Below are 23,697 nucleotides of genomic sequence, written 5' to 3' on the forward strand. Positions count from 1 at the left end.
TCAGTATTAATATTCTATAATATGACCATAATCTGCAATGGGAATCTCAAGAAATGTTTAAATGTCTCTAAAAATGAATGTAAGAGAGAGATTACATTAGCAACTTCTTTGCAGATCTTCTGCAGCCTTGAAATATGTTTTTAATACGTGAAATCAAGAAGGGTTTTCTCAATCCAAACTTCTCTTTATAGGAAGAAACGGTATTCACTTAGGAATCCACACACCTAAGCCCTATGATATACGTCAGTTTTGTAAGTCTGAAGAATAACTAGGCTTGTGTCATACGATTAATATTTTCTGGAATGTCATGACTATATCTGGCCTACTTTTGCTGTTTCTACTCTGCCCTTGAAATATCCTTCCAGTATACCGTGAGTTTCTAAACATACAATTATAGCTTTATGTTGTCCGTCTATCACTTTGAGGTTAAGTTTACTCCACACAGACCTGTTTTAGTGCTTTTATGGTAAATAATTCACACTAGAAATGCTGCATCATGAAACTGAGGTTAGGGAAATTGTTATTTAAGCAAACACAATCGATCCCATATCATTTTAAATTTCCTGCCCTGTGATTTATCTTACAGCAAGGACCGGTGGGCCCAAGGTGGCAGCAAGGAGCTCTCGAGGAGAAAGGCACACCTATCATCGTGGGCAGGCTTCTCTTCCCTCCCTCATTATTAATGAGGCTGCCCTGCCGCACCACCCCTACGCCTCACAGCTCTACTCCTCTTCCCTCCCTTGCTACTTCCAGCCTTATCTTCTCCACATTCATCTCTGATCTCCCCAAATCCAAGTGGAAATCCAAATTTCCTTTGGCCAAGAAAACCGTATCAAGTTACTTTTTTGGTATATAATTTTTAAAAAGAAACAAAGGCCCTCAAACGAATGGATCATTCTCGTATTTCCTTCTGAACTGGGAAGAGGGAGATGGCAACAACTATGAGAGTCAGATCTTCAGGATGCCCGTGGGGGACAGAAAGAGAGGGGTGCAAGCTCCTGGCAGAAAAGGGACATTGTCCTTTTCTCTTGATAGCTTAGCCGCCCAATGGGGAGCACTCCACTGAAAACTGGTTACAAGAGGCACCCCCTTTCATCTTCGTCACACTCCCAATTTCCTTTTTTGCTGCTATTAATTCATTGATTTGCTCTTGAAACACTCACTGGGCAGTATACGATATAGGGGGTCACACTCTAGGTACTTGGGTTACAAAAATAAACAATGAGATAGTCCCTACCCTCCATCTGATCGTATTCTAATGAGAGAATATATAAAAATCAATGATTATAACTCAGTACGAGATCCATGATAGATGCTTAGAGCATTGGGGGAGCACAGGGATCCTTGACCTAGTGGGCCTGGGCCCCCTGGAGCAGGCACTTAGCACTGAAGTGTGGGTCCAGTGAAGGAATGGGACGGGTGGTGTGGGTAAGAACCCTCTCCCAGAGGACTAACAAGAGCAAAGGTATGGATGGGGAATTGGAAGCTTGCAGGATTGGGCAGTGGGAGGCAGAAACAACACCCATGGGAAAGGGAGAAGTAGAGCTGGTACGGTCGTCCCTCTGCTTGGCCATAGCTCTTGCTCCGTTGTCTAGACGAACCCGCCGACCTGCACACACACAGGCCCCAGGGAGCCAGCACCATCCTCAAGACCCTGCAGGATATGGTCAGGTTTCTCACTTTTTTCATCTAATCGGAACCACCTCTTCTGTTGCTGCTCGGTTTCTTTATCTGCTATTTGCTATCTGCTTACTATTTGATGAGTGAAACATCAGATATTTGCTATCTGCTTACTATTTGATGAGTAAAACATCAAGCACCTTGCAGAACTATGCAGAATCAAGACAGGCCACAGAAACTCTGCCTGACCTGTAAGGGGCAATTAAACACCGAGGCTATCACCAATACAGATTTAGAGCAAAACTTAGAACCAAAAAGATGTTATTTATTTTTTTTTTTTTTAAATGAAGCAGCAGCAGCAGCAGGAGCAGCTGGGTGTGAGAGGTAGTGAGGCAGAAACAAGAGTGAAGGAAAACAAGGCCTCCTGGTGTGTTTGATCTTTGCCAAGAGCTACACACATTTTGCCTCATTTAGGGGTAAGACAGGGATGACACATGGTAAGGAAAAAGTTCTACTCAAGCAGACTCAAAATCCCAGATCAAGGATGCCTTGAGGGGATTAAAAGTTGGATTGCCCAAGAAATAGACTGGATATTTTAGATAAGAAAAGATGTGCATGGAAATATACGATACACGACAGATCCATAATGTTAGCTGATGGGGAAAAAGGACAAGATTCCAGAACGAGGAAAGTCACAGTCCCATGGTGTTTGGCACAATGGAGCCGCGGCCATCCCACCTGATAAGATACAGATGCGTTCTTATCCAAACGTTCACACAAGACTGACACGCTGAGCTGATAGCAGAGGGGAGGGACCCAAGATGGATCTGAAAGAAATACTTAGATGTGACATCACAGCTGCCTTCAAATATTTGAACGATGGTTGTGTAGAAAACATCTTAGACTCTTCGATGTGTCATTTTGGAAACAGCCTCAGGATCCTGGATCTCAGGGGTTCACATTTCAGGGAATGAGATTTCCACACACTGAAAGGCATCCCATATGTTCTTGTTGATTTATTGACTGATTTCCATCTTCAGAAAAGAACACCTCCAGTTTTCTCAGGCTTGAAGACGGCAGGTTAAAGCCACTCACAGACCAGAGAGCGGCCATTGTTAGCAAGGATCCGCCTGAAGTGAGGCAGGTGAGGACAGAGGACCAGGCGGGAGTAGGAAATAAGCAAATGGACACCCACGCACCCATACACCCAAACACGCAGCCCTGCAGAGTTCACATGGCTTAGTGGGAGGAGATATTCTTAAAGGCCAGTATTTACCAAGTAAAACATACTACCAACCATTAGTGCTTTACTTAGAGTGAGTATGGCAGATTAACTATCCTCTCTCCCAGCACATGTTCCTAAATCTGTGTCTCCCAATCTCATCTATTTCTCAGAATCTAATTAATCCAATTTCTCTACAAAGTTTTCCCTGTGCACTTACGAGGCCACCTGACACACTGCAGAGAACACAGGCTAAGGAGTCCAGAAGCCCTCAGTTTGAATTCTGGCTCTGCCACTGAGGGACCTCATTCATGCAAGACACTCTCCACCTCTGGTCCTCATGGCCCTATTAGTAACACGATAGTGAGTTTTTACAGACATGGGAGGAGTTAAGTGAAATAATATGAGTGAAGTGCTGGTGTACTTTACAAAAAAAAAAAAAAAAAGTTAACACCTCTCTTCCTAAAATTTTTATCCTTTGTCTCATCTAAAATTCCATAACATAGGGGTGACTGGGTGGCTCAGTCGGTCAAACATCTGCCTTTGGCTTAGGACAAGATCCCAGGATCCCGGGATTGAGTCCCTCATCGGGCTCCTTGCTCAGCGGGGAGCCTGCTTCTCCCTCTGCCTGCTCTGCCTGCCATTCCCCCTGCTAGTGCTCTCTCTCTCTGATAAGTAAGTAAATAAAAATCATTAAATAAATAAATAATAAAATAAAATTCCATAACATAGAAAGGGTAATAAATAATAAATAATGTATTAGTACTATTCCTCTGTGCTAGAGGGCATGGGGTAGGTGACAAGCTTTGGGGCAGGGAGGGTATAAGGAGAGGACTATAATGTACTCACAAGTCCAGACCCAGCCCTGCAGCCACAGGGCAGATGAGGTGGGAATTTTCAGTGGGGAAGAGGCTCTTGAAGAAGCAAAAAAAAAAAAAAAAAAAAAAAGTACTGACAGAGACTGGCAGGTCGCTGAAGATACACGTCATTGACACAGCCTTCCAAACAGCACCATTTTGCCCTATTACCCAGGATTTCAACCACACAGTGGAGAGTGCATATAAAGAATTAGTAGGGAATTAAGACAAAGACTGTACTAGGTAATTATCTGACACCAGGTAAGTTTCATACATGTCATAACTTCAAAGTTTCATCCATGTGATTGTGGATACTTTGGAGACAAGATTCAGTTCTGAACCGTTCCTTTTACCTTGTAGTTGTGCATGACCCTGGGCAAGAATCATGGCTCCTCTAGTAAGAATGACAACAGTAACACTAGCTGATCGTTAACGTGCACTCAGTGCGGGTCAGGCACTGTAGTAACTCTACTGCCACAACAACGCATTGAGATGGCAGATCGTCATATTCACAGTCAAGGACCCGGAGCCGCAGACGTGAGTAACCTCCCATGGTCATGTAAGATCCTGCATTTATTCATATACTGAATAATATAAGAAACCCTCATGTAGAGTCTTTCTCGCAATGAAATGACACATTCTATTTGAAAAACACCATGTGAACTGAACATCCCTGCATGACTGTCGTGCCAAGAATCAGGATATCAACAAGGGGCTGGCCTAAGAGATTTTTATCCCCATGCGGTTTCTCTTCCGCATGGGCGCTACCCTCTGAATCTGCCCTCTTGCCTGTAGAAATCTGGCTTTTGGCAGTCGACCCTGAACGTGTTCGTTCTTCCAAGAAAGCAGACTCCATCCAGTCTCGGTTGCCAGAGTTCTCTTTCAGCAACGCTTCCCATCCAGAGACTACAGATCATAAATTAGTCTTAGACTGGAGTTGCCTTCCTTGCCCACAGTGCCGAGTGCCAGGCTCCATCGCGGGCTGGCACGTGCCTAAGTGTCAGGGGACGGAACAAGCAATCGGCCTCACTTACCAGGAGCGGAAGGAAATACACCCAAGGCTAATTGCACGTGTAATAACTGTGATTGGAAGGTATATGGATGATCCAGGGGCTTTGAGACTATTTTAGTTTAGAGAAAATCAGACCAATACCCTCATCCTTGCACAAATGACCAGGGAATTAAAACTCGGTCTGGGTATTTTTCTGATTGTTGTGTTGAGGAGCAGTATGTCCTTGCAGGGAGTTGTCAGGGGAGAGAAGAAAAGAAGAAGGGGAATCAAGGCTCTTCCAGATGCCACCTCTTGGGGCCTCCAGGCTAGCTTCCATGAGAAAGCAGGAAGCAGGAAGTGACTTCAAAAATTACTCTTAAAAAAAGCACAGGCTAGTTTCCTTTTATATATTTTGTCTTCCACTCCATAAATATTAACTCTTTCCTGCACTGTACTGTGTCAAATGTGAAAAATCAAGATTATCCATAGGGATCATTTATATGAGGATGGATTCATCAGGAGACTTTGCAAATCTAGGGGTCTATCTCTAATTAACACCATTAATGATGAGTATGATTAATGTGGAGTCTTCTGGCTACATGTGCCACGAGAAGAGTCAGCACTAGCACTAAAAAGCAGAGTGTCTTCAAGAGAGGCTCGCTGTAAGCATCTGTCTCACAATCATCAAGATGAGATGCCCATCAGGAAAATACAAATCAAAACCACAGTGAGATACCACCTCACACCAGTCAGAATGGTTAACATTAACCAATCAGGAAATGACAGGTGTTGGCAAGGATGCAGAGAAAGGGGAACACTCTTACACTGTTGGTGGGAGTGCAAGCTGGTGCAGCCACTCTGGAAAACAGCATGGAGGTTCCTCAAAAAGTTGACAATAGAGCTACCCTATGACCCAGCAATCACACTACTGGGTATTTACCCTAAAGATACAAAAGTAGTGATCTAAAGGGGCACCTGCACTTCAATGTTTATAGCAGCAATGTCCACAACAGCCAAACTATGGAAAGAGCCTAGATATCCATCAACAAGTGAATGGATAAAGAAGATGTGTTACATATATACAATGGAATATTATGCAGCCATCAAAAATGAACTCTTGCCATTTGCAAGGATGTGGATAGAACTAGAGGGTATTATGCTGAGTGACATAAGTCAATCAGAGAAAGATAATTATCATATGATCTCTCTGATCTGAGGAATTTGAGAAACAAGACAGAGGATCATAGTAGAAGGGGGAGGGGAATGAAACAAGATGAAACCAGAGAGGAAGGCAAACCATAAGAGACTCTTAATCTCAGGACACAGACTGAGGGTTGCTGGAGGGGAGGGGGAATAGAAGGAATGGGGAGGCTGGGTGATGGACATTGGGGACAGTATGTGCTGTGGTGAGTGCTGTGAATTATATAAGACTGATGAATCACAGACCTGTATCCCTGAAACAAATAATATATTATATGTTAATTAAAAAAAAAAAAGATGAGATGCCAAACTGCCAGGCCCACATCTGTCTCTTGGTGTTCTTATCACACTCCACTGTTTTCTACATTGGGTCTCAGCATGGAGATCCTCCTATGTTTTAAGCACAGAAGAGCATCAGGATAAAGTACTGTGAAGGTCTATCATAACCTCTTGGTCAGTGGGCTTCTAGGCCCAGTTTCCTGTGCTCCTGGTGAGGAAAATCAGAACTCTAGATGCTCCTCCCTCTAGAGGGGGAGAAAGCAGCTGATCTGGGGGGGTCTTCCCTCAGGGAAAAATGACTCTAACCATGAATACTACAAATGAATGAAGCAAAGGAGATATTGTAAGGAAACAGCAGCAACTTATTAAGTCCTGTGAAACTAGACAGATCCAAGGGCCTAGCAAGTGCAGTGGAGAAAGGAATCATAAGTAGAAAACAAATAACGAGTTCCCAAATAGAAGGAAAGATGGTGAAAAGTCAGGCAGCTCAGTGCTCAGATCCCAGTTCAGACGTGGGGCAGCCTGGGTGACTCACTTGCTCTCCTGGCGGCCATTTCCTCATCTTCACAATCAATGCTACCCTCACCCAGCCTCATCGTCATTGAACTCATCCCTACCTCAGCACCCTTGGACAGGAAATACACTTATACAAAAGAAAGGCACCTCCTTGGGGGAAGACAGCTCACAAAAGGCATAGCCCTATAGGGGCAAGGCTTGACCAGCAGACTGCCTCTTTGTAGGAATAAAATTGTCCCGTGTCCAGCTTAATCCAGCTTGGAAAAGGCCACCAGCCCAGTGCTCAGAGCCTACAGTGAATGGCAGCTCCCACTCACCTCCTCAGGGAAGCCCACAGACTTCCTCAGGGAAGCCGTCCATCGGCACAGCCTGACCCACCCTGACTCACAGAATGGAACCAGTCATGGGTTGGGAGAGCCCTCCCTAAGAACATTTGAGCTCAGCTGTAACAAGGGGAAAAAAAAAAAAAAATGAATCCTTAATTAGAGAAGGAATCTAATGCTCCGTTGGGTCTGACCGCTAGTAGGCGCTCTACAAAGAGCATCCATTATCACCACAAATTTTTCCTTCATAGTTTCGAACTCAAAAGTTTCTTGCAATCAGTAACCTGCTTTAACACAGCACAGGAATCCAGAGAGGCCTTGAAATTTCACGAACACTGCCGCACAACCACCAGTGAGTCCAATAAACCACTTCTGTGGCATCTGTAGTGACATAATTGAAACCGGGTTTACATTTATTTAAATAGTATAGTTTTGAGGGAATGAAAATATTTTAGTAAGCGGCACAACACATGTTTGAGGAAAATTTACAGAGGTACCTACCCCCTGCCCCAAAGATTTCCTCACTTACCTATAAGCACCGTTTTGGAAATGAAGAGAGAGAGGGGAGCTGGGGGAGTAAAGTTTCAGGTCTGCACAATGGCACCTTTAACAAACCTGCCAGCGAGTCAGGAACAAAATAGGCTGGTTTGAAAAACTCTTTACCACTGCCAGTTAATATTCACAGGGCTCTAGGGGAACAAGAACTTTCAATGACTCAATATTTATAAATGCTACTGTTGTCCCCCAGACATGCGTCTTAGATTCCTGAGGGATCTTGGGAGCTTTTGCTATAATGAGGGTGAAGGTATTTGAGTTTTAAATGGGGAGAGGAATAAGTAGGAAAACAAACTTGAACACACATAAAGGAGCAATCGGTGGTCTTGAATTTGAATGTGACTTCAATGACTGGGAAATCCGACCTGTGTGGGTGATTACGTTTTAATTTAGCAATGTCTTAAACAGAGAGAAAGCATTTTAAACTGCACAGCCCTTCTGGTGAAGATACTTTCTTTGTCTTTTTGTTTGAAATTTTGCTGCTTTGTGTCCACAGATGCCAAAAAAGGCTACCCTTCAAATGCAGGATATCAAACTAGCTGAGTTTGTGTTTACAACTCCAATGGTGTAATCGAAACTCCAAATGCTCAAGGAACAATAACATTAGTGAAATGAAGTCAACTCTAAATTAAAAGTCAGTGTTTCCATTACCCACTCTCACAGTATTTTCTGGAGTTATATAACTTGATCATTAAAAAAATGCTTGAGGCTGAAAACCTGTTCTGTGTCAATCTTGAACTAACCTAGTTTTGCAAAGCTCTGAAGTTTGTTTGCCCTTCCTTTTTATCCCTTTTCAAGAATGTATTACTTTTAAACACTACACATGAAACTGGACCAAAAAAATCGGTAACACCCGATGAGCCAATGCTGTTACAGGCATCACTCGTTTTTCAGAAGAAATTCACGATTTCTGTAAACTCACTTTCAAGGTGCCTGTGACACCTTGAAAAAGAGTTCAAATTCCTTTTTCAAACTCGGTCTTTAGCACATCTCTTCTCTGTTGGTGACCTCATCAACAAAACTGTAACTGCAAATTGGAATAGTAACTTTGGTAGGAATAAATCTCTCTCTAGAGCTTAACTTGGTAGAAATAAAGTTTACTATTATGATTTCCATTATATTGGCCCTCTGTGGAACAGAAAAGAGCTTTTATACAAGGATATCAAAAAAAGGAAAAGAGGACAGTATGTGAGATCATTCTTCACTGACAGTAGACCGTAATTGTGCATGAATAAAGATATCTCAGGGGGGAGACATGGAAATATCTGGTCATCTGGGAACCCAAATACTTAGGATATGAAATTAGGAAAGGCAGAGCTAACTCCCCAAGATTGAGTTGTAAGGAATGCTTATGTCAAGAGGCCAGCTCTGGCTACGCTCAGGATGGCCTCCACATCTTCGCCACTGAAAAGTGCAAACTTCTGCATGGCATTAGCATAGGACCCATCCAAAGGGTCCCAGGATCCTTGCCTGGGAAGAAGGAGACAAATGAAACAAACTTCTGTGTGTGTGTGTATGTGTGTGTGTGTGTGTGTAAGTCTGTATATCTTCCTCTTTGCATCTTATAGGGGAAGCCATACATAGAGTAAATATATCTATAAATGTGGAAAGGGGAATGCTTTAACATTTCAATTACATTTTTATTTTTACTTTTATAGAACTGTGGAAAATTATCCTTTTTAAAGTTTTATTTGTTAAAGTCATCTCTACACCCTACTCAGGGCTTGAACTCCCAAGCCCAAGATCACATGCTCTTCCAACTCATCCACCAGTCACCCCAAAATTCATCATTTTGCATAAAAATTAGAAACAGTTAGACTCTGGGTGAGAAGAAATGACGAACTGCACTTAATCTAGACACCCTCCAGTACAGTTGTTTCTACAATATCACTCAGCATCTAAATTATTTTGTAGACACAGGCAAGATATATATTTATAAACTCAAATTTAAAAAAAACTGAATGAGTTGTACTCTATCTTGTGATTAAATACTTTCAGTGATAGATAAATCATTATCCATGAAATAGCCTTTTATTCAGACAACATTTTTGGTTTAAAAATCTTTCCTCATGATCCTAGGAATGTCTTCTTAATAAGTATCAAAAGGATTTGAGATTGAGAAGCACAAGGAAATACTGCTATAATATTTCTACTAAGTCTAAAAAGATCTGAACCCAGTCAAATGTAATAATTTCTTAATCATTAAAACATAACTAAACTACTTATTATATAAACATTTTCTTTTATCAAGTTATGAATAATGAAGTGACTTTCACCAAACAGTAAAGCCACATGTTAATGATGGAATATTATGCAGCCATGAAAAGGAAGGGAGTACTGAAGCACGCTACAACATGGATGAAACTTGAGAACATCATGCTCAGTGAAGGAAGCCAGATACAGAAGGTTACATATTGTATAATTCTGTTTAGGTGAAATGTCCAGAGCAGGTAAATCTAACAGAGGCAGAAAGTAGGTTAGTATTTGCCTAGGGTTGGGTGGAGAGGGAATGAATTACTTTTCTGTGGGCAGGAGACCAATGGAAGTGTTCTGGAATCAGAGAGCAGCAATGGTTCCACACTCTAAAAGCCACTCATTTGTATTCCTTACATCAGTGAATTTTATTGTATATGAATTATATGCCAACTTAAAAACAAGAACCATATCTTAAATCATGGATTTCACAGCAAAACCATTTTGATACATATTATTATCCAATTTATTCGGAACTCAGTAAAATGGCCAAAATGAATACTAACTTTAGGTCTGTAAAAGGTAGCTTTCTAAAAGTTATATGCTGAAGGATACTGAATAATTTATAAATATGGATTTTACGAAAGGATCTCTCACTAGAGAGATTTATGTTAATAATCTTTGATCCATGAAGAATTTTTTTTTTTAAAGAGGGAGTTTTCTTTTTTTTTTTTTAATTTTTATTTATTTGACAGAGAGAGAGATGACAAGCAGGCAGAGAGGCAGGCAGAGAGAGAAAGGGGGAAGCAGGCTCCTCGCTGAGCAGAGAGCCCGATGTGGGGCTCGATCCCAGGACGCTGAGATCATGACCCGAGCCGAAGGCAGCGGCTTAACCCACTGAGCCACCCAGGTGCCCCCATGAAGAATTTTAATCATTTTTATTATGCAGGGAAGTGTGGGTTTACTTCCTACTATTTGTGCTTGCCTTTATGAAAGATCAGGAAATTTAAACCTCACTAATGCGTTTATTCAAAGAAAAGCTGACAATTTAAAACTTACTATAATCCATTTCAAATATGTCAGGGTTTCTTTAGATTTAACTTAAAACATGAGGGTTGTATTCTATCCACTTGTCATTCTTTTTTCAAATAACAATCACACATCCTAGAAAAACTGAAGGCGAATTTATCCAGTAACAGGTTAATTTTGGAAACATAACACTGCCTAGATAAAGAATATAGATGTTGACATTTTCAGATCATAACTTCAAAATATGATGCATATGAGACATATTATTTCTGTATGAGTAGCAGTAAAAAACTCTCAATTAAAAAGAAACTACAGGGGCGCCTGGGTGGCTCAGTGGGTTAAGCCATTGCCTTCGGCTCAGGTCGTGATCCCAGGATCCTAGGATCAAGTCCCGGATTGGGTTCTCTGCTTTGCCAGGGAGCCTGCTTCCCCTTCTCTCTCTCTGCCTGCCTCTCTGCCTACTTGTGCTCTCTGTCTGTCAAATGAATAAATAAAATCTTAAAAAAAAAAAAAAAAGAAACTACATTGGGGCCCCTGGGTGGCTCAGTGGGTTAAGGCTCTGCCTTCAGCCCAGGTCATGATCCTACGGTCCTGGGATCGAGCCCCACACCAGGCTCTCTGCTCAGCAAGGAGCCTGCTTCCCCCCTCTCTCTGCCTGCCTCTCTGCCTACTTGTGATCTTGCTTTCTCCCTGTCAAATAAATAAATAAAATCTTAAATAAATAAAAAAGAAACTACATGTCATTGTATTTTTTTTCCTACAAAGGCACATGAAATCTTCCATTATGCTATAGAATAGGATTGAGGTCACAGTCATATAATGTTATCCAATTTTTGTACTCATATTAGTCATGTTAGAAATTGTACATAGCTTGCCTCACTAGCTGTACTGTATGCTCCAGGGACTAATATAAATCTTGCTGTTGTTTTTTTAGACTAAGCCCAGTAATAATGTCTTGCCTACAAATAGGGACCTCATATCTAATTTTTGTTGAAAATTCATTCATTAAGTTGCTTGTATTACCCAATTTTCCATGACAGTTGCAGTACAGGATCGCTGAATGACCAGAAATGATCATGAATTCTACCATGTAATTGCTGTATAGATTGTTATGAGCATTATGACACATAGCTTTATTCATCCATAATATGAAGGGGAAAAAAATCACCGTAACACTCACAGTTGTAGCCAGGTCCAATACGGTGTTGAGCTTCCAGGCTAGCCAACGTGATATGGAAGATGATATGCAGCAACAGGAAGGAAAGACTGGTGAAGCACAGAGACTTTAATAGCCGGCCCGTATGTCCTAGACGGGAAGAAGCATGGAGAATTAAGGGAGTTTCAAAGGCAACGGACTTAATCTGACATCTGGAGCGTTCCATCTGGATCCCATTTCTGCCTCATCTATTATAAGACACACTTGGAAGTGTATCAGGTGTAATAATACTCAATTATTAGTCCAAAGCTAAAGCTATCTTATTCTCTTTATAAAATTATACAACTAATATTGATTAAAAATTCAGGCACCTGGGTGGCTCAGGTAAGTATCTGCCTTTGGCTCAGGTCATGATCCCAGGGTCCTGGAATTGAGTCCCGCATGGGGTTCCCTGCTCAGTGTGGGGAGTCTGAGTCTCCCACTACCCCTCCCCACAGCTCGTGCACGCACTCTCTCTCTCTAAAATAAACACATAAATAAATAAATATTGATTAAAAATTCAATGTAAAAGAAAAATGCTTTCCTACTTATTAGATGACAAATTACCACAAAATGGACCCACAAATAGTCCCTGGCCCAAAAAATTTTGTAAGAGTTCTGCCAAAGTTGAAGGAACAAACAACCCCTATCTTATAAAAGTAGTTGCAGAGAGTAGGGAAGGAAGGGACATTTCCTAAAATATTTTACAAAGTTAGAGTAACTTGACGTTTAAAGCAAAATCAGGCTAGAAAATAAAAAGAGGAGTTATAAGCCTGTTTTACTTATGAACAGAGACATACATTATCAGAAAAGATATTTGCTAACCAACTGAACAAGCATAGTAAGAATATAACACATCATAATAAGCTAGATTGAAAAGAGCAGAATCAGACCTATAAATACAGAGAACAAACTAGTGGGTGTCAGGAGGGAACGGGTGGAGGGATGGGCAAAATAGGTGAAAGGGGGTGAGAGACATAGGCTTCTAGTTATGGAACAAATAAGTCATGGGAATAAAAGGTATAGCATTGGGAATTTATTAATGATATTGTCCTAGCATGGTATAGTGACAGATGAATGGTAGCTACACTTGTGGTAAGCATATGTAACATACAGAAAAGGTGAATCACCATGTTGTATACCTGAAACTAGTGAAACATTTTGTGTCAATTACTACCTGCTCCCCGCTCCCAAAATAACTAGGGTTTATTTATTGCAGAGAAACAAATGTGATTTAACGTTAGTAAATGTAAATGTGTATGTTACACACCAGTGGGCTGATATCATAATCTTCTAAATGGATGTAGAAGAAGCATTTCATAAAATACAAATGCTATTTATGATGAAAGAAGGTAACACTCAATAAACTAGGAATCGAAGGAAATATCCATAAAATGATGAAGGATTCAATACCGTAACTAAAGCAAGCATCCTGTCTGTGGTGGAACTTTAGATATACATTACTGTCAGAGAACGACCAAGGACACTTGCTATCCTTGCCATCACTTAATGTATCAGTGGGCGCACTGGCCAAAGTCATCAGATAAGAAAAAGAATCAAGAATTGTAAGAACTACAATTGTTTGCAGATAACATACCCTTAAACTATTTGCAGATGATAGCATCACCAACACAGAATATAAAAGTGAAGCCCCAGACCAACCACCAGAAAAAACACAATTCAGAAAGTGATTTAGACACAATATCATCTTACAAAAATCAATATAGTTCCTCTACATTAATTAGCAATAATCAAACAGAAAACAAAACATAACTTAAGTTAGCAAACAAAACTGTACTGTAAAAGGTTTTGCCAATGTATCAGTTTGGCTAGGCAATGGTCTCCAGTTATTTAATCAAAACACTAATCTACATAGTGCCATGAATTTAGAGGTGTGATTGAAGTCCATAATCAACTGACTTTAAGTACTGATAGTGTCCTTGACAATTTGGGCTGGTCTGATTCAATCAGTTAGAAGTCTTGAAAATAGGTCTGAATAGAGAAAGGGAGAGAAAGAGGGTGGGGGGAAGGGAGAGAGAAAGGAAACTCTGTCACCAGAGCATCGTAGTTTGACTGTGCCCATGAATTTCAACTTGTCCATGACCATACTTCTAACCTTCCTGAAAGCCTACCTTATGGATTTTGGACTTGCTCAGGCAGCTCATATAATCAATAGTGCAAACCAATCCCTTGTGATAAATTATATACATATAAATATATCCTATAGGTTGAAACTGGACTGAAAAAATATATACAAGAAAAACCCGTAACAAAAAATACACAAGACCTTTATGGACAAAACTGTAAAATCCAACAGAAAAACAAACTATAAGACCTGAATAAATGAAGAGATATACCACATTCATGAATGAGATAACTCAATATGAAAAAAAATCAGTTTTTCCCAAATTTAGTCTACAAGTTCAATGCAACTTCAAATAAAATGCCAGGAGAAACCTTCAGGCCACCAACAAACATATTTCAAAATATAAGAAAAGAATTTTTAAGGAATTCAACAAACTTATCTAAAAATATATTGGGGGGAAAAAAACTAGGAATTGCCAGACCAACTTTGAAATTTTGAGAAGTAAGATAAAAAATGGGTGAGGAGTGTTTGTCCTAATAGACAATCAAGGTATGCTATAAATCCGTAAGTTAAAATAAAACAAACAGAACTTAGATTTCTTACAGAAAGGGAAAAAAGTCAAATGGAACACTACATAGAGTTCAGGAAAAAAACCTAATTTGCTTACATGAATTTGATAAACGTCAAAGTTGATCCCACAAGGTAGTCAGAACAGGCTAGCTTATGAAAAAATGGCTTCAATAAATTAATAATAATAATAATAATGATGATGATGATGATGATGCTATACCCCTGCCACAAAAGTGATCTTCAGGTGAATAAAGACCTAAATGTGAAAGAGAAAATTCTAAAAAGTCAATAGATGAAAACATGAAAGAATAACTTCGTGCCTTTTCCATGGGGATTGCCTCTAAACTAAGACCCAAAGCATAAGTTAGAAGGCCAAAAATAAATAAATAAATAAATAAATAGATGAATTTGACCACATTAAAATTGAAAATCCAACAAATGCCACCATAAATAAAATTCACTGACAGAGGAATAACTGGGAAATCTAAGATTAGAGAGGAGTTTCCATGAAATTAATACTTCAAATAGATAAAGAATGCTTGCATATCAACAAGAAGACTGGTCAACCTATAGAATAGAAGCAGTACATCTAATAAGCATCTCACAAGAGAAAACTTGAGAGGGCAATATGTTTATACAGAGGAACAAAAAGCATAGAGACATTTAATAGAGACATTATAGTTAAGACACAAACGGGTTAACATTTTATAGCCATCATATTAAATTATAAAGATTCATAATATCGGGTTTTTTTATAAGGGGAGCGAATGTTTTGCTAGTCATGTGAAACTGGTAGTCCTTCTGGAGGTCAGTAGTTAAGTATGCCTAAGGCTCTGACTTGGCAATCACTCTCTGAGTTATAAACTCCAGAGAAATTTTTGCAGCAGGTCTACATGGGGGCTTGAGTCATGATATTCTTTATATCCTTGTCTGTAGTAGCAGAGAATTGGAGACATTCCAATTTTCCACCACGAAAGAGATGAATATATAAAAAATGAGTTGAATAAGCCTCTTAATACATTAGGTGCATGAAAGCAGAACATATGTGGATCTTTATATGTACAAAACACATTTGTATAGTTTCACATGGGGAGGCAGGAAATAGGAAAGAGAATGGGGGACAAACAAGCAAGAGTAGATCAACAAAATGAGAGACACTCTGAACAATCCTAAAATAAAACTATTCTTGTGAATTGATGAATAAACTGTTGCAACACTTCTCTGAAGAGGACTAGGTGGGTGTTGGATGGGGTGACCTACATTCTGGTCCTTGGTCTGCCTCTGGCCATGCAACTCTGTTTAGAGAGGCTGCCAGGCCTTTGACACTCTAATACTTTATACATAATAAAATTTATTTATATGGCAAATATATACATGGTAGATATGTGGTATATTTACATATTTATGTACATACAAATTTTATATTTACATAATGATAAATACATAAGCTAAATACATACATGTCATATTGGCATATATAATTTTATATTTCCGTATACATGTGCAAATGCACATAGTGATCTTTAAGATCTAACCAAAAGTTGCATTATCTCATCTTAGCCTAAAATTCTTCTCTAGGGGTTAAGAAAACTGTTTGCCACAGTGTAATGACTTGATGACTACTCTGATGTCACAAAAGAAAATTGAGGCACTAAATGAAAATATCAAGATACCATAAATTGAATATCTTTCAAGTCTACATTCAACAAGCCCATACTGGAAGAGGGATTTCTTAGTAGCCCAGGAGAAGATTCCATTAAATCCTGTGCAATATGTCTTTCAGGCAAAGCAAAGTCATGGGAAACCACTCATCTCCTAGCCACTCTTTTTTTTTTTTCCCCAGCATAACAGTATTCCTTGTTTTTGCACCACACCCAGTGCTCCATGCAATCCGTGCCCTCTCTAATACCCACCACCTGGTTCCCCCAACCTCCCACCCTCCGCCGCTTCAAACCCCTCAGATTGTTTTTCAGAGTCCATAGTCTCTCATGGTTCACCTCCCCTTCCAATTTCCCCCAACTCCCTTCTCCTCTCTAACTCCCCTTGTCCTCCATGTTATTTGTTATGCTCCACAAATAAGTGAAACCATATGATAATTGACTCTCTCTGCTTGACTTATTTCACTCAGCATAATCTCTTCCAGTCCCGTCCATGTTGCTACAAAAGTTGGGTATTCATCCTTTCTGATGGAGACATAATACTCCATAGTGTATATGGACCACATCTTCCTTATCCATTCGTCCATTGAAGGGCATCTTGGTTCTTTCCACAGTTTGGCGACCGTGGCCATTGCTGCTATAAACATTGGGGTACAGATGGCCCTTCTTTTCACTACATCTGTATCTTTGGGGTAAATACCCAGTAGTGCAATTGCAGCTCTATTTTTAATTTCTTGAGGAAACTCCACACTGTTCTCCAAAGTGGCTGCAGCAACTCTTTTAAGCCACTGAGTTACCAGCCCCTGATCTGCTGCCATGGCAGCTGGAACATTGGCTCCCCCCAGGCTCTGAGCTCAGGATATTTGCTTCTGTGTTTCTAATGTTGACTTGAGAGCCTCTGTGAGTGCTGCTCACATGGACCTAAGGAAGAAGAGCCCATAAAATGTCCTCAGGGAAGACATGGAACTGCAAAAAAAAAAAGGGAAGCTTAAAGGCTTAAAATGTCATAAACATAAAATATATATACCTAAAATACATATAAAATATATCTACCTAAAATGTGCATTTCATTTGAAAATGCCTTTTCTTTCAATTTTTCTAACTTTTGACATACAGAGTTTTGGCATGTAGTCAGTTATTTAAAAACATAGCTGAAGGAAGCTGAATTTATTAGCTTTTTAGGGCAATGGAAAGTTTAAAATAAATATAAGCAGAAGGCAAGGGAATTAGTCTTCTGATTTCTTCTCAATCCTACTGTAGTTTTTATTGCTTTCATAGGGACAACTAAGGATTAAATAAAGTATAATTATGTGATATGAATAATTGGGTTTTACTTGTCAAGTATTCCTTTACAGTAACATTTCCTGATTTTATATATATTTACATATATATATAATTCAAATATGTATTTTATACACACACACACACAAATAACGTATAAAATTTCAGAGGCATTTAGTATATTCTCAATGTTGTGCAACCATTTTCTCTAACTACTTGACAAAACATTTTCATCACTCCAGTATCACCCACTAAACAGTTACTTTTTCAATTCCTGCTTCTCCTCCCTGCTGAAAACCACAAGTCAGCTTTCTGTCTCTGGGTATTTCCCATAAATATTATCAGACATTATGTGGCCTTTTGTGTCTGCTTCTTTTCTCTTAGTATGATGTTTTCAAGTTCAGTCATGTTGTAATGTGTGTTGGTACTCCATTATTTTATGGCTGAAAATTATTCCATTGTATGTATGAACATTTATTCATTTATTCATCTGTGGACAGATATTTGGGTTGTATCTACCTTTTAACTACTGTAAATATTATGTATAGGTATTTGTTAGAGTACTTTTTCCACTTATTTTATGTACATAGGTAAGAATTGTACATACAAAGATCATATGGTAATTACATATTTAGCTTTCTGGAAAGCAGCCAAACTATTTTCTATAGCAGGTGCATGCACCATTTTACATTCCTACAAACCATGTACAAGAGTTCCACTTTCTCCATATCTCTGCCAGAACTTGGTATTTTCTGATTTTTTAAAATTACTTTTTATATTAATAGTCATTCTAGTGGCTGTCAAGTGGTATCACGTTGTGGTTTTGATTTCATTTTCCTAATGACTAATGATGTTGAGCACCTGTTCATGTGCTTGTTTGGCCATTTGCGTATCTTCTTTGGAGAACACTCAATTCTATTTTATTGGTCTACCTTTCTATCCTTATAGAAATACCATATTTTCATTATCATAGCTTTGCAGTAAGTATTAAAATCAAGAGACAGAAGTGTGAGGGCTGAAACTTTGTTCTTTTTCGATACTGTTTTGGCTATTTGGGACCCTTGCAATTCCATATGAGTTTAAGGATTACCTTTTTTATTTTTTAAAAAAAAAAAGGCCATTGGAATTTTGACAGGGATTGCACTTCATCTATGGTTTGTTTCGGGTAATAATGAGATCTTAAGGATATTAAATTTTTTAACCTATGAGCATAGGATTTTCTATTTGTTTAAATCCTCTTTAATTTTTGTCAGCATGTTTAACATTTTCAGTGCAGAAGTCTTTCACCTCATTGGTTAAACTTATTCCTAGATATTTTATTAGTTGCTTTGCTAAAGTAAATGGAATCGCTTTCTTAATTTCTTCTACAGATTGTTCATTTTCCATGTACAGAAATGTAACCAATTTTTGTGTGTTGATCTTGCACCCTGCAACTTTGCTGAATTTCTTTATTAGCTCTGGTAGTATTTTTATGGATTCTTTGAAATTTTCTATATATGGGAACATACTGTCTTTGAATAAGGATAGTCTTACTTTTGCTTTTCCAATTTGGTAGTCTTTTACCTTTTTTTTCACCTCACTTCTCTGGCCAGAACTTGTGGCACAGTGTTGACTAGCAACTGTAAAAGCAGATGTATTAATTTGCTAGGGCTGCCAGAACAGAGTACCACAATTAGGTGGCCCAAGCAACAGAAATTTATTTTCTCACAGTTCTGAAGACAAAACATCCAAGTTCAAGATATCAGCAATTTCTGGTTTCTTCTGAGGCCTCTCTGTTTCATTTGCTGCCTTCAGGTGTCTGCCTTTGTGCTGTGTCCTCACATGGTCTGTTCTCTATGCACATGCATCCCTGGAATCTGTGTGTCCAACCGTCTCCTTTTTATAACACCAGATAGACTGGATTAGGACTCATTCTAATGGCTTCATTTTAATGTAATCACTTCTTTAATGCAAATCTGGGTCAATTGAGATGATTATGTTTTTATTTCCCCTTTTGTCCTATTCATATGGTGCATTACATTGATTTTTTTATGTTGACCCACCCTTACAGGATAAAATAAATTCCACTTGGTCACAGTGTATAATCCTTTTAAAGTGCTGTTGGATTCAGTTCATGAGCATTTCACTGAAGACTTTTACATCTATATTCGTAAGGGGTATTGGATGCAATTTTTCTTTTTTTTTTTTTTTTTTTTTTTTTCCTTGTGTTGTCTGGTTTTGTTACTGGTGTCACAGAATAAGTTAGGAAGTGTTCCCTCTTATTCTATGTTACATTTTGGAAAAGTTTGAGAAGTACTGGTGTTAATTTTTCTTTAAATTTTTGGTAGAATTTACCAGTGAAGCTATCTGGTACAAGACTTTTCTGTGTTGAGAGGTTTCCGATTACTGATTCAATTCTTTACTTTTATAGGTCTGTTTATATTTTCTATTTCATTTTGTGTCAATTTTGGTAATTTGTTTCTAGAAATTTCACCATTTCAATTAGGTTATCTAATATGTTGGCATATCCTTGTTCATAATACTCACATATAATTATTTTAATTCTATACAGTTGGTAGTATTGTCTCCACTTTCATTTCTGATTTTATCATTTGCATCTGTTCTCACTTTAGATTTGTTAATTTAGCTAAAGGTCTCTCATTTCTGTTGATCTCTTCAAAGAACCAACTTTTAGTTTTATTGATTCTCGTAACAAATTCTCTCTCAATTTATTGCACCCAATAAGTTTTGGTATATTGCATTTCTATTTTCATTTGTCTCCACGTATTCTCCAATTTTCCTTGTAATTACCTTTTTGTCCCACTGGAGTCTAAGAATGCATTGTTTAATTTCCAGGTATCTGCAAATTTTTCACTTTTCCTTCTGTTATTAATTTCTGGCTTTATTCCATTGTAATTTGAAAACTATATGATTCAATCTTTTAAAACTTCTTGAGTATTCTTTCACGGCTCCACATATGGTCTCTTCTGGAACATATTTCATGTAAACTTGAGAAGAATATGCATTCTCTTACTGTTCATGCAGTGAGCTCTCTCTCTCTCTCTCTCTCTATATAAATATATATACATACACACACATAGTCTTGTTGGGTTATGGTATTTTCAAGTCCTCTTTTTCCTGATTGATATTTTATCTAGATGCTCTTTCCAGTATTGAAAGTGGACTTTTGAAATATCCAATTATTACAGTAGAATTGTCTCTTTATCCTTTTCAAAACTGCCAAAGTTTGATTCCCGTATCTGGGGACTCTGTTGTTTGGTAAGTACATGTTTATCCTTGTTGTATATTCTTGATGAATTGACCTGTCATTGATATATAATGCCTTATTTGTAACAGTTTTTAAAAAATATTTTATTTATTTATTTGAAAGAGAGAGATCACAAGTAGGCAGAGAGGCAGGCAGAAAGAGAAGGAAGCAGGCTCCCCACTGAGCAGAGAACCTGATGTGGTGCTCGATCCCAGGACCCCAAGATCATGACCTGAGCCAAAGGCAGAGGCTTAACCCACTGAGCCAAGCAGGTGCCCCCATAACGGTTTTTGACTTAGAGTGTATTTTGTATAATATTAATGTAATGACCTCTGCACTTTTTGGTTATAATTTGCATAGTATTTCTTTTTCCATCCTTCCACTTTCAACCAACTTTGTCTTTGAAATTTAAGTTAGTTTCCTGAAGACAACATACAACTGAATCATGTTTTATCATCCATTTCACCATCTTTGCCTTTCATTGGAGAGTTTAATCCAATTACATAAAAATCATTTCTAAGGACACGTTTCTGTCATTTTGCTATTTTTTTCTGTATATCTATACCCTTTTCGTTCCTCACTTCCTCTATTACTTAATTCTTCCATATTTAATTAATTTTTGTAGGGTATCATTTTGACTCCCTGCACATTTTCTTTTGTGTATATATTTTTAGATATTTTCCTACTTGTTAACAGAGGGATTACAGTTGATATCCTAAATTTATAATAATCTAGTTTGAACTGATAACAACTTAGCTTTAATATCATACAAAATCTCTGCTTCTATATGACTTCACCCCTTTTTATGTTGTTGTCACAATTTACATTTTTATACATTGTATACCTATTTATAGATTTGTGATTACTGCTTTATGCATTTGTCTTTTAAATAATAAAGGAAATTAAAAGAGAAGTAATGAACCAAAGATGCAGCAATACTGTATTTTATATTTACCTATACAATACCTTTACTGGAGTTCTTCATGTCTTTGAATGTCTTTGAGTTATTGTCTGTTTTTTTCCCCTTTCATCTCAGCCTAAGGATTCCCTTCAGCATTTCTTGTAGGACAGACCTATGAGTGACAAATTACTTTTTGTTTATCTGGGATTTTCTTGTTCTCATTTGTTTCTAAAAAATTTAATTTGCATGATATAAGATTCTTTGTTAACAGGTTTTGTTTTGTTTTGTTTTTCTTTCAGTAGTTTAAAAGTATAAGCTTTCTGGTTTCCATGGTTTCTCAGGAGAATCTGCCCTTAATCCTACTGAAGTTTCCTTGATGGTGGTGAAACACTTCTTTCTTACCATTTTCAGAATTTTCTCTTTGCCTTTAGTCTTGACAATTTGATTATTATGTGATTCAGTCTTATCCTCTTGGAAGTTATTGAGATTTTCAAATGTGCAGTTTCATGTGTTTTTTCAAACTTGTCAAGTTTTTGGTCACTATTTCTTCAAATAATCTTTCTGGCCCTTTCATTCTCTCCTCTGTTTCTGGGACTCCCATTAAGCATGTGTTGATATGCTTGACAGTATCCCAGAATTCTCTTAGACTGTGTTCATTTTTCTTCATTTTTTTTCCCTCTCTCTGATCTCAGGCTGTATAATTTCAACTGGCCTGTGTTCAACTTCATTGATTCTTTATTCTGTCTGCTCAGAACTGTAATTTGAACACTCTGATGAGCTTTTCATTTCAGCTATTATACTCTTCAGGTCCAGAATTTCTATTTGGTTACCTTTTACAATTTCTATCTCTTTATTGATTTTCTCTATTTGATTAGAAGTTATTTTCACTTCCTTTAGCTCTTTTTTCATGGTTTCCTTTAGCTCCTTGAACATACTCAACACAGGCAACATAAAGTCTTTGTCTAGTAAGTTCAATGTCTGCTTCCTCAGGGAAAATTCCTATTGATTTTCACTATGAATAGATCATGTTTTCTTGTTTCTTTGTATGTTCCATAGTTTTATGCCGAAAACTAGACATTTTTAATACTACCATCTGATAATTCTGGAAATCAGATTCTTCTGCCTCAGATTTTGTTTTTGTTGATTACTGTAGGCTATAGCTGCATGATACTTATCTTTTTCCTTTAGATTTTTATTTACTTGTTTATTTATTTGAGACAGATAGCACAAGCAGGGTGGGGAGAAGGAGCAGAGGGAGAGAAAGAATCAGACTCCCCAGTGAGCTTGAAACAGGGCTCAACCCCAGGACCCCAAGATCATGAACTGAACCAAAGGCAGATGCTTAACTGAGGGAGCCACTCAGGTACCCCTGTATGTTACTTTTCTAAACTTTCTTTTTAATGAAAGCTTTATTTTTTTCCACGTGTAGTCCATTCCTTTGTGTTGTCTTTCATTAGTGTTTACATAGAAATGTTTCTGAATAGCAAGGATTATGTGTGAGTGTGTGTGTGTGTGTGTGTGTGTGTGTGTATCAGAGAGAGAGCACACAGCCTATTTACAACTCTTCCTTAGGATATACTTTCTGCTTGCACTGAAACTAGAGATCTTACAGAAGTGAAAACTTGAAATCTTCTCAAGCTTTTTTAGAGTATGCATCCTGCCTTAGGCATGTATATGACTTTCTATATTCCCCAGCAGACAAGGGCACTATGGGATGCCATAATTTCCCAAAGAAACTCTCTTTCTGGAACCTTCTGAAACAAATAGCTATGAGTTATTAATTTGCTTTATAAGGTTTCGAGAAATGCTTGCTCTTCTTTGCCTTGAGTGAGGTCTGAATTAGATGAAACAAGTCAAGTGTCTTGCATCAACCTTTCACACAGCCCCAGACATATAAGAACACCAAACATAATTCTTTGAGAATAGGTCTCCTCTCTTCCTGCTGGAACCAGCGACCAGGGTCCAAAGACTGTC

The 23,697-nt window shown here is 38.4% G+C and overlaps 1 protein-coding gene across 4 annotated transcripts in view; it reads right to left on the reverse strand.

Annotated features, from left to right (window-relative positions):
- The window catches only part of PIEZO2 (piezo type mechanosensitive ion channel component 2), a 451,560-nt gene that overhangs the window by 278,619 nt on the left and 149,244 nt on the right, over positions 1-23,697 (reverse strand). For all 4 annotated transcript variants that reach the window (XM_032309673.1, XM_032309672.1, XM_032309670.1 and 1 more), the window contains exon 3: positions 11,966-12,091. In XM_032309673.1, coding sequence (XP_032165564.1) covers positions 11,966-12,091 — 126 coding nt within the window. The remainder of the gene's footprint in view (positions 1-11,965; positions 12,092-23,697) is intronic.

The sequence above is a fragment of the Mustela erminea genome, chromosome 13, assembly GCF_009829155.1.
Source record: "Mustela erminea isolate mMusErm1 chromosome 13, mMusErm1.Pri, whole genome shotgun sequence".
Classification (NCBI taxonomy): Eukaryota; Metazoa; Chordata; class Mammalia; order Carnivora; family Mustelidae; genus Mustela; species Mustela erminea.